At 39.2% G+C, this 11,665-nt stretch overlaps 1 protein-coding gene across 1 annotated transcript; it reads right to left on the bottom strand.

Annotated features, from left to right (window-relative positions):
- Positions 1-518: 518 nt before the first annotated feature.
- Positions 519-3,713, bottom strand: LOC127349459 (uncharacterized). The gene is made up of 4 exons (XM_051375230.1): positions 2,672-3,713; positions 1,733-1,888; positions 1,305-1,394; positions 519-1,148 (listed from the first exon to the last, which is right to left on the bottom strand). The coding sequence occupies exons 1-4, from the start codon at positions 3,674-3,676 to the stop codon at positions 984-986; spliced, it is 1,416 nt and encodes a 471-aa protein (XP_051231190.1). The 5' UTR covers positions 3,677-3,713; the 3' UTR covers positions 519-983.
- Positions 3,714-11,665: the final 7,952 nt, after the last annotated feature.

The following is an 11,665-nucleotide window of genomic DNA, read 5'->3' on the forward strand; positions in this document are numbered from 1 at the left end:
CAATAACTCTCCGAGTTCAACTGAGTCCATTCTGAGTGAATGTTCAGAGTTGCTGCAGTAAATTGCAGAAAGAAATTCATAAAAAACTAAAAAAACGTATCTGAGAAACTTGATCAAAATGTTGAAAATGAAAACATTAAAACATTACTGAAATGTCCACTCTCTTGACAATTTCTCTGTAACATCACATGGATTAGTGTTCCTCCAAACAGAGCAATAGAAATGAGTCAGAATATGAAAACAAGGTTGTGTGATCAACAGAAGGGCAATACATTTCATCTCCTCTTACTAAATAGTGTAAAAAATGAGAATTCTTCCTCTGGGACATGCAGACAAAAAAAGCTTTCACACCCTCTTAAACATCTATGCTCTTCAGACTCTTTAAGGTCTGGTCAAAAACTGAATTACACTGTGTCCCGCTTGTAAAAAAAAAAAAAAGAAAAAGAGCATCCTTCCTTTGAGGGGGAAAAAAAAACAACTCTCTAAGTGACTTGATCAACATCTACATCTTGATCCATTCTAAGTGAGTGTTCAGCATTGTTGCAGTAAAATGCAGAAAGATATACATATAAAATTGTATCTCTCTGAGAAACTTCCTCCACTCTGTTCATATGTTTGCTCTACAATATAAAATACAAATTAGTGTCTGCAAGAGACATTTCCTCCACAGAGAGCAATAGAGATCTGTTAGAACATGAAAACATAAAAAACTGTGACCCACAGAAGGGCTTTATATTTCTTTTCCTCTTACTACATAGTGCAATGGACAAATGGCAAAAAAATGAGAACACTTCCTCAGGGCCAAATGCAGAAACATCCTCCTGAGCCATCCCTCTAACTGAGCAGTTTATTCTTTAGAGAGTGGACCCTAGGAGTGCACATCTCGGACCCGATTCCCATGAACAGGCGCTGAATCACCTCAAAAGTATATTTCAAATCTTTTGGATAGTCAAGGTTCAGCATGTACAGCAGGCCCATCAGGTTCACAAAAGCGTTGGGTACATCACCCAGATGACGCATGACAATCTTTTCCTCGATGACGATGGCAACATCGTAGTAGGAAACTGGAGGGGCTCCTTCACATCTTCAACGACCAAAAGGATTCCAATCACCATTCCCTCGATGACGTCCTCCCCAGGATCTGTTGGCTTCATGCAAAAACAAACATAAAACAAAAAGGTGCCTGTGCTTTAGACATGTTTTGCTATATAGTGTATCCACACAGAGGATGCCTGAAATTATATGTGTAACCCTGCCCATTGTGAACTAGTTTTTGTATCATTGAACAACACTTTGCTGCTTACGTCACATCTCTTCATCAATGTAGAAGGATTTTCCTTCATGTACCATGGCAGTCCCTGCAAAGCTGCTGCTCTCTTCCTTTGGTTTGATGCCTGCAAAAACATGATATGTGAATTCAGTTGATATCAGAACTCTGATTTTTGTCAACCCTTAAATGATGGAAACTGAGCTTTCAGTTCAAGAGAGGTAACTCTGACCTTCACACTGGCAAATATTATTCAACAAACCCAGAGTTTCTCTCCATCCCCTCCATCTTACAGAGCCAGCTATGTTGTTTCATTTTCTTATTCATTCAGTCTGTATCAAAGTGCCTATCTAAGCACATTAATTAGAGGAGGTTTACTGTCTGTCATAATCTACATCCTGGTCCCTCTCCTCAGTGGGGTTGCACAATTAATGTGGACCACAACTTCAACAAATATGCACTCACATCCTTGTCGAGACTCTCCATTAATGATGTCATTTCTTGAACTTCCTCGAAGCGCTTCAACCGGTATAACTGAAGAAGTTTATGCAGATGGCTGTCCAGACCGTCATAGAACTTATTGATGTCCATTGACATGAGCCTGGTGAATTCCTTGACGATCTATGTGGAGAAGTAACATTACAGTTTTAGTTCAAGTTAAAAGTCACCTTTATTTTCACATTTCAGCACTACAACTGACATGTTGTCAGACGTGACGTACAGTGGAGACCTGTCTTAAGGTGCATATTTCATTAATATTAACTTCAACCTCAACGATCTGTGTCTTCGGACTTGCAGATTGGCTTGTGTGACAGGTTATTGAGTTTTATTAATTTTTACATCAGACTGATATGTCAGTGCTTTGTTATATTGTCATGATAATTCATACATGCTAAGTAACAAGGCTGTAAGTTTAACAAATCAGTATGTACTATGATTCAGGTAGTTAAATAAAAATATGTAATTCATATCAGTTCAAGCATTATTTAATATAATATATAGGAGTGGCCTACAGGAACGATCAATTTGTGTTTAATGTGTCAAATATTGTGTTAGTCATAACATAGAGCAAGTTATTGCTTGCGTCTGTTGATTAAAAAAGATGAAATATTTCCATGTTTGTATATTCTGGGTCACATCAGAAGCCATCAAATTACAGGTATAAGGTGAATTGTTGAGGGTGTTTTTACTGTTATCAAATGTAAAAATGGGTCACGTTTGACCCTCAACTTTATTTAAGGGTTACATAAATATGTTACTTACACAATTTTTAATTTTACTCCCAAATATTTCACTTTAGGAGCACATGTGCTCCATGGGAGGAATGTTAGCATAGAGCCCAGCAATATACACAATACAACATTACTACTTTGCTATGACTAAGAAAAAATGTACACATTTTACCTGTCTTTCAGTAAAAAGGGCAGGCCATCTGACTTTCATTTCGGCCACAGGTGGCTCCTCTTCAACAATCTCCTGTCTTCTCAGTGCGTATGTGGCATTCATTGCATCATCGATGTAGGCCAGGTTTGGGGTTGTTTTTCTCATCTCCTGGACCATCTTTTCTCTATCTTCTTCAAGACTTCTACTGTCTCTTCCCTGGGGGAGATCTGGAAGAAAATTAGTTTCAGACCGTCTAGGTTTCTTTACTTTGTTTCTCTTCCCTCGCGTGTCCCCAGCACCTCTTTTCTCAGAATTAACCTCCAGTTCTCGGCAGCCCACACCTTTCAATTTCTGTCTGTAATTGCCCATCTTGAACTTTATGCTGTGTTTCCATCCATACCATCCAGATGTGGAGCCAGGTTCTGTAAGGCAAGGGTGTTTTTCAACAAGTGCCTTGGCTACACATCCAAAATGTTCAAGTGTAGGGTAGGTCATGAATGAATATATTGTTTCAGCAAGTTTGAGCAGAATCTCAGACTTCATGTCCCTTGAAATGGATAGAAGTGCTCCACTTTCTCTAAAAGCTTCATTGCCCTGCCTGAGCCTCAGCTCAACATCATATGAGAAGGTGGGAATGGGAAAATGCGCTGGCCATTGCTGTGAACGCCGACCTGCAAAGCCCTCTGTTTGGATGCTCAATGAAGAGGATGTCGTCGGAGATGATGAATAAGTTGAAGAGGATGCTGCCGGAGATGATGGTACAGCAGAGCTAAAAGTGTCCAAACTTGAGTCTGAAGAGACAGGGCAGAAAACGACTCGCAATGTCACCTTCTCCTTTGGTAGATCGTCAACACACGTGAGGTTACAGAAGTCTTTGAAATCCTCATCTTCATATTGAAGCTCAAATGAAGAGCGTAACTGCAGTTTGTTTTTCAACACCAGTTTCAGGCCGTCAACCGAATCTGGAACAGAGTCCAAGCGGAGCTTTCTAATGTCCTGTGCTGAAATTATCACACGCAACAGCATCTTCTTGTGACTGAGAATGTCTCTCTCTCTCTGGACGTCTCTGGAGATGAAGAAAAAAAGAATGTAAGAAAAGACAAAATCAACAATAAAGAAACGTTAATAAACATGAACATTCATACACATTTTATTCTGTTTAAAACCCGTTTTTACGTTTATGAACATACTGCATATGTCTTTCAGATGAAGGAGAGGAACACACCATTTAAAGTAAAATAACAGCTCAACTATACCTTAATGAAGCAAAAAAACTTTTGGTGTCACCATCAGTTTGCCTCCTTTTGTGTATGGATACAGGGGCTGATATCCATTTAGTTCGTGTAATTCCACAATCAGCAGTTCAGAAGACTGTTTTTTCATCAACTCATAACTCCGCAGGTGCTCCATGTACCATACATGATATGGTTCTATGATGAAAGACACTTTGCTGGAAACAACTACAATTTTAACCAGCTTCCCAAAGTCAGGGATGCCACTGGTGTGCCCCACGGACAGAAACATACCCTCTGAATACTTTGTGCCATAAAGGCAGGCATGGGTTGCAAGAGACACAAGACTTATGTTTCCATATTTCAGCTCTACAGCCCGCCTCATGGAGTGCTCGAGCGCATCAGGTGAAACAACTGCAGTGTGTCCAACTTCCAGATCAGGTCTGAAAAGACTTGGCAAGTCTAGATGGTAAGCTAAAGTAAGCTGGTGTTTTGTTGATAGAGTGAGCAAGATGTTTCTGAAATTGTGAGAATCATGCACCACCCTTTTAAAGAAGCTGTGCTTAGCTTCAAATCTAATGGTCCAGAAATCAACCAGGGGACCAAATCTCCGAATCAGTTCAGGATAATGTTCCAAGAAGTGGTGCTTGGGCAGGAGGTGGATATCAGGAAACACCTCTTTTAATAGGCACCTGTGATCGGAGATTTTACACTCCAAGTATGCCAATGTCTCTTCTGAAAAATGTCCACTAGCCAGAAGCTCTACTATTTCTTTCAAATCTAATAGAATCCCCCAAGTTTTGTCATCTTCTGGTATGATGTGACCGATCATCAACGGCAGAAGTCTCAATAGTGTCCAGTTTTCGTGGCAATTCCCACCGATAGATTTTTTCGATGCAAAAGACTTTGAAATTGGATGAGGTCTGTTGGTTTTATCTGTAAACTTGAAAGGGAAGGATTCAATGATGGAATTCAGCTCATCTATTGTAAAGTACTGTTTGGATATCAGAGACTTTATGCAGAGACTTAATTCCCGTGGCACTATTCCTTCAAAAAGGTCATGCATAAAATCTGGGGGGAAGCCCTGGATTGTGTGGAAATGAGAAAGTCTATCGAGAACACAGTCACTCTTTACTCCATTCACAGAAACTAACTGATGTCTGTTTAATTCCAGAAGGTCCTGTTTGTGAGCTTCAACTGTCCGGAGTGGAAATACGCTCTCCTTTACCTCGTGAATGTCAATATCTTGTCGACTAGCTAAACAAAACCGGCAAAATTTGTCGACATTAAAACTCTCATGAAACCCAGCAAGTGAGTGGGCCCCCAAGTTGTCTGCAGACATATATAGCACAGTACCTCTAACAGTTGTTCCCAATTTCTGAACATACAATCCTTGCTGCTCAAGTACTTCAAGGTCTTTTATCAGTGGTTCAAGAATGGCTCCATACCCATATTTCTTCACATCATTGCTATGACACAGACATGCGAGGTAGATTGACTGTACAGATGATCTATATCGTATAGGTAAATTTGAAATCACCCAATAGACTGCACAGACCTTGTGCTTTTTTTTTGATGTTCCTAGTGGGTTGCAAACTTCAAAGTCGTCTATATACAGTCCTAGGGCAATGCTAAGATCTTCTGAGGAGAGCAAAGTATTGTCTTTGTAATATAGACCGTCTCTGTATGTTTTGTACTGAGACAAGTGTTCAACTGTTTCAATATGTCCTGTCTCCAAGACTTTATCTAACACGTCATTACGATTTAACAGCTCTGTCAGGACTTTCAAAACCGGAATATAAACAAATTTCCGTCTTGAAGATGGATCTAAAACATATTCAATCGGCTCAATCACTTAAAAATGTTTCTTGTAAAAAGTTGCTCTTTTGTATTCAGAGCCAAAAGGCCCATCTTTCGACAAGAAACTTAGGGGGTTTACTTTTTTAACTATCTCTGTTATAGCAGCAGTGACTGCACTGTTTACTGCACAATTATGCTTGATCAGTACACTTTCAATTATTTTTGATGTGCACTCTTCTACAACTGAGCTAATACTACAAAGCTCATTTATTATTTCTTGAGTTGTTGTTTTAGACACATGCAAAGTTGTTTGCATACGCAGTAAGAGAGATGCAACTTTGTGTTGAAGTAAATCATGCAGGTCTTGATCCTCTATGAAATCATCTGTTAAGTCTAGATCGTCTGAATGTGTCTCAAAGTCTGTACTTTCAGAGTTTGAAGTGCCTTGAATAAAAGTTTGAAACAGGTTTTCTCGAAAATTGTCAACGGTACAGAGGTGATGTTTCTTACTCTTATGTGCACGAAAAGTACTGTACACACTTGACTGAAAACTACAGTCTTTAAAGGGACATTTAACAGTTTCCTTATTGTGTATGTGTATTTTCAAATGTGCAAAATACTGTGTATCACTACAAGTCTCTGAAAAATTACACAGTTCACAATTTAACCTTGCAGTCACCTGCTTTGAACGGGATTGACTATGGTCTCTAGTTAAATGTTTTTTCAGAGATGATTCTGTCCTGAAGGAGCACACACAGTCTGCATAGACACAGGGAAGAGGACAGTTCCTTGCCTGATGACAGTGCTTCAGTTTATAATGGACAATTAGTGTACGTTGGTTCGGCGAGGAGAAATTGCAACACTTGCAGGACCACCTCATTGAGGGGCAGTTGCCCCAAACAGCACAGCCTACACTTTGTGAAGTAACCCTGTACAGAAAAAACAAAGAAAGAAAAAAAACATAAACAACCGTTATCAGCAAATTGATTTGATTGCATTAGTATTTTTCATGTAGTATCAAATACTTTTATTTTTTATTTTTTTAAACGCGGGTCGACCCGCTTTCAAACGGCATAGGACTCCTTTCCCACTGGCCAAAAAACCTACGTCTGATCTCCAGCTGGCGGCCTGCGTGGCTGTTCACCCCCACTGTTGCGCGTTGCCATGGATACAGAGTGGAACGGCACACATATCACTACGCACATGAAAACAATCACCTACGTTATCATATACAGCATCTAACTCTACACAAAAAATATAGTCCATACACTACGGCGGTGGTCAATGTTTTTTCCACTCCTCTTCCTCACGGACCATGAGTTGCTCTGTTATCTCGCTGTACCAGGTTGATTGAGTGCGAGCAAAGCTTCGTGTACGAGCCGCTACGTCACGTAACGTTAAATTGGCGGGTTGACCCGGGTAAAATGTTCCCACTGTTCACACATTTTTCCATAATATTGAGGACAGGTGTCGCACTGTTTCACTCGTATGAGAATATATTATCGGTGCCGAATACTTGTTACAGTCGAATAATAGGCTCAACCCTAACGTTACATTAAATACTTGCTGTGACACTCCGGCGGCGCTAGCCAGCTAGCGCTACATGCTAACGTATTTCCGAAAAACGAACAAACATAAAATATTCATCACAGGTTAAGTTGACGAATCATTTGAGACGGAGAGACATTAGATAGCCAATGCACATTACCAACAGAAGAACTAACTAAACTAAAACAATTTTTAACGTACTTACTTGGACGGCTCGGCTCCGAGGGAAAAAGATGGCGGTCGGCTCGGATTTTCAGAGTTCAACATTGCGCGTGACGTCATATTGCGTGCGCATGCGTGTTGGTTGAAATGCCCACCTTGACCTATTTTCTGAAGTGAACTGAACGGATTATTATGAGTTTTTAATGAGTTTCCGCGCTTTTTTCAAATTGAAGTTGTTGTAACTCTTCTTACTTTGTTGTAATGGGCAATGAGTTCCCTCAGCTTGACAACAATAGTCTTTCTGACTAAAAGCCCAAATCCCTTTTAACAGTGTAACTATTTGTTTTCTTTCCTTTCAGATTGAGTGCACCAGCTGCCATTTTTGGTACCACATGATATGTGTTGGCCATCACTCCACAAAGGGGAATTATATTTGTAAAGCATGTTAAAAAAAAATAAAATCCTTGATTACAAATTATTTCTTTCCTTCAGTCACAAATGGGTCAATTTAGCTGCTATGTAAGACTTGCATTGTATATTGAACTTGAGTTTGTCCACCATGATCACATGTGGGTACATTTGTTTTCTACACCAGAGCTGGTATGTTGCTTAAGTAGCCTAAGGATTTGATTTTGGTGGGTTTAAATTATTGACAGTAACTCCAGTAATTCTAAAATGTGTGTGAAGCTATTGCTCAAACGATAACTCTGTTTAATCAGTTTTACATGCATTTAGGTCTTATTGTGCAGTATTTACCAATTTTATAATTATGACTTTATTTTCAAATCCAGAGTTGTGACGTGCAGCACATGTAGACTAAACTGAATTTTGTAGACTATTGGGATGAGTGAGCGAAACGTCTAGATTTTAATATTAAACTCGACGGTAAATACAGATAGTGTAGCATGAATCGGCACTCTGCCACAGCTGACAAAGTTCTCTACGCTGCTTGGAGCGTAAACTCAGACTGATTAATTTATAGGCTGGATATAATTGCACACATTAAAAACAACTATGACACTAGACCGGTAACATGAGGATTTTGGATGTTTTATTGACGTTATCAGTGTTCTTCGATGTAACGTTATACTCGGGAAGGACTCAGAACTGAAACAGCGGTAGCGATCAGCAGTTGTTAATGGGTCCGTGTATGTTTTGGTCATTGGATTTTCCTTTCAGAAACGGGTAATAAAAAACAGAAAACGAGTGGTTATTTGATTTTCGTTTTAAAATACAAAAATGAAAATTGAAATACAAGGCGTTTTTCTTTTTCATGGTCAAAAAGGGATGAGAGAAATTAAAAAAATTATTCGATTTTCATTTTCTATTTCATATAACAAAAAATAAAATCACTAGAAAACAGAAACGGAAAAAAGGCCTGTTTTTTCATATTCTGAGACCGGATGTTGTCATTTACAGGACCGTGCTGTGTAGAAGAACAGTAGGCTAGTAGACTGCGTTCAATCCAGCCGTGAGTCCGATCTCCGTGGTCAAATCAGCCGTACTTAAATTTAGAGTGTACAAGTATTCTCAGCATTATGGTAAATGCGGAGAAACGCCGTATTTACTTCCGGTTTTCAAAATAAAGGTATTTAGAGCCGTAAGCCATAATTAAAATATGTTACATTAAAGTGTTGTGTGCCCCTGATGAATAAAAAAAACACTTTATATCAAGTATCTTTACTGCACCAGTGTGGAGAAATACCAAAATAAAAGTCCATATTTGTATCTCCAAGTGGTATTTTCATATATTTGAGCTACTGTAAAAACACTTTGCTCAATAATTCCTGGCTATGGATGATATATTTGACTTCTACACATCTAAGACTACAAGTATACTTAATATCAAGCATTTTTACTGTACCAATGTGGAGAAATTGAAAAATAAAAGTCCCATATTTATACTTCCAGATTCCATATTTTCTTATATTTGAGCTACTGTAAAAATGTAAACTGTATGTGGAACCACCTGCAACAGCTGTCACACTGAATAATATAAAAAAAATAATATGTGAGGAAGAGACAGTAGGTACAATGGTGTTTTGAAGTTAAAACTAATTATTTTTCCCTTTTACCTACAAATGGACACAGCAGAGCTGCAAAATAAGAAGAATGTGGACTGGCATTGCATTTTGTGTGAAAAGTAAACAAATTAGAATTGTGTAGGATTTTGTGTTTAGTGTTGAGTGTTTATATTATCAAGATGTTATTTAACATTTGTGTGAAATTTTGTCATGATTACTGCATCATTATTGAAGTATAATGAAAATGCTTCACCCATAGCCTGGAAATATTGAGCAATATGTTTTTACAGTAGCTCAAAAATATAAGAAAATATGGAATCTGGAAGTATAAATATGGGACTTTTATTCTTCAATTTCTCCACATTGGTACAGTAAAAATCACTGCTACACAATCATGTGGTTGTCCAATCATGTGGTGGGAGAAAAGAAATTTACATCAGTGCATCTTTTGACTGTAATGTTTGGCATGTCCAGCAGAACAGTATTGTATGTCAGCCACCTTGCTGCTGAAAGATGGGAAGTTTTTTGTTCAAACAAAATCATTGACACTGCATGTGGAACCAGTAAAGTCAGGTCAGCGTAACCAACAATGTCCCGTGACGCTATCACAGCTTTTTCTGCAGCTGCAGCTGCCACTGCTCTAAGGCAATGGGGAAGTCCTGATGCCACAGAGTCTAGTCTGGATGAGAAATAGGCTACAGGTCTTTGTCGTCCCCCATGGTCCTGTGTCAGTACTGAAGTCATGAACCCCCCCCCTTTCGTCCACCGTCTGTATGAATGATTTTTTACAGTCTGGTTGACCCAGTGTTGGAGGGGTCTGAAGAGTTAGCTTTAAGTCAATGAAAACTTTTTCCACTTCCGGTGTCCATCGAACTTTGTCCTTTGCAGCGAAGCCCTGCCCATGAGCGATTGCTGCTAATGGTGCCTCGATTTCTGCATAATTTGGAATCCACTGTCTGCAGTAGGATGTCATTCCCAAAAAGCTCATTACCTGTTTTTTTGTTTGAGGTTCTGGAATGATCTGGATTGCTTTGATTCGTTTGGGTGAGAGGGTTTTGCCCTCTGCTGTGATCACATGACCCAAAAAGGTGACCTTTTCTGAAACAAACTGCAGTTTACTCAGGCTAGCTTTGTGGCCATTTTCAGCCAAATGGGTCAACAGGGCAAGCGTTGTGGGTGCGCAGATTATCAAATCATCAACATACTGCAAAAGTGCGCTTCCTGCTTTTAAATTTAGTGATTTAGTGATAGGAACAATTACTCCAGCTTTTAGGAGTGATTCAAAAACCGGTTTGATACCTTCAGCTGCTTCCCTTTTTAGGGGATATTGGGTTTGACATGGCCTGTATGAGGACTTTGGAGTTATTAAGATAAGATATTCCTTTATTTGTCCCACAATGGGGAAATTCCAAAAATTTAATAAAAAAATTACAACAGGCTCTGTGCCTTTTATCAGACCTACATCATACTTGTGTTGTACCCACAGGCATGATGGCACCTGACTTAGTTCAGGAATTTCCGAGACGTCTTTTACAAAAGTACATCTGTCATGACTTAGTTTGTGATCACTTTTTGCAAAATGTATCATTTGAAGATCTGTGTCTGGCATGAGATCAACTGTTCTTGCCACTGTTACTACAGCAGAAAACCTTTTACGGTATACCTTCAATCGCTTGTGAAAATCAACATTTGGATCTGATGTATTTTCCCACCCAGTAGCTTCATTGCATGTTCTGGGCCAAGGCCCCAAGTTCTCCCACCTGTCATACTTTGATTTGACCAATGAGACATGAGGATCTGCGTTTAGTATCTGAAACAGAGTTATACAAAGTGGATCATTCAAAGTCACTGATACAGCACATCTCTTTTCATTCCAGTACAACGAATCAAGTTTGAGTGTGTTTTCAATTCTATTCAATTCAATTTTATTTGTATAGCACCAGTTTTGTTCTTGGTTTTGTCTAAACCATTTTTTCTCATACCCTTTATCCACTCCACAGGAGACATGTGATGTGCAGTGCAGATCTTGTGAGGACAGGATGTCTGTTTGTGTGTCAGTGACGAGTGTTTTGGCTTCTGTGACTAAGGTGTTACTGACTGAGTTGAGGGCACTTTGTTTTAGTTTCCACTGATAAGCATACGCCAAATCTTCCCTGCCCTGTTTCACAAACATGGCGGTTTTGGAGGCCCTAGTCACAACTATTCCCTCCGGAGTAGAAATCAGAATAATGCCCAACAAGCACATTAAA

The sequence above is a fragment of the Dicentrarchus labrax genome, unplaced genomic scaffold (genome assembly GCF_905237075.1).
Source record: "Dicentrarchus labrax unplaced genomic scaffold, dlabrax2021, whole genome shotgun sequence".
Classification (NCBI taxonomy): Eukaryota; Metazoa; Chordata; class Actinopteri; family Moronidae; genus Dicentrarchus; species Dicentrarchus labrax.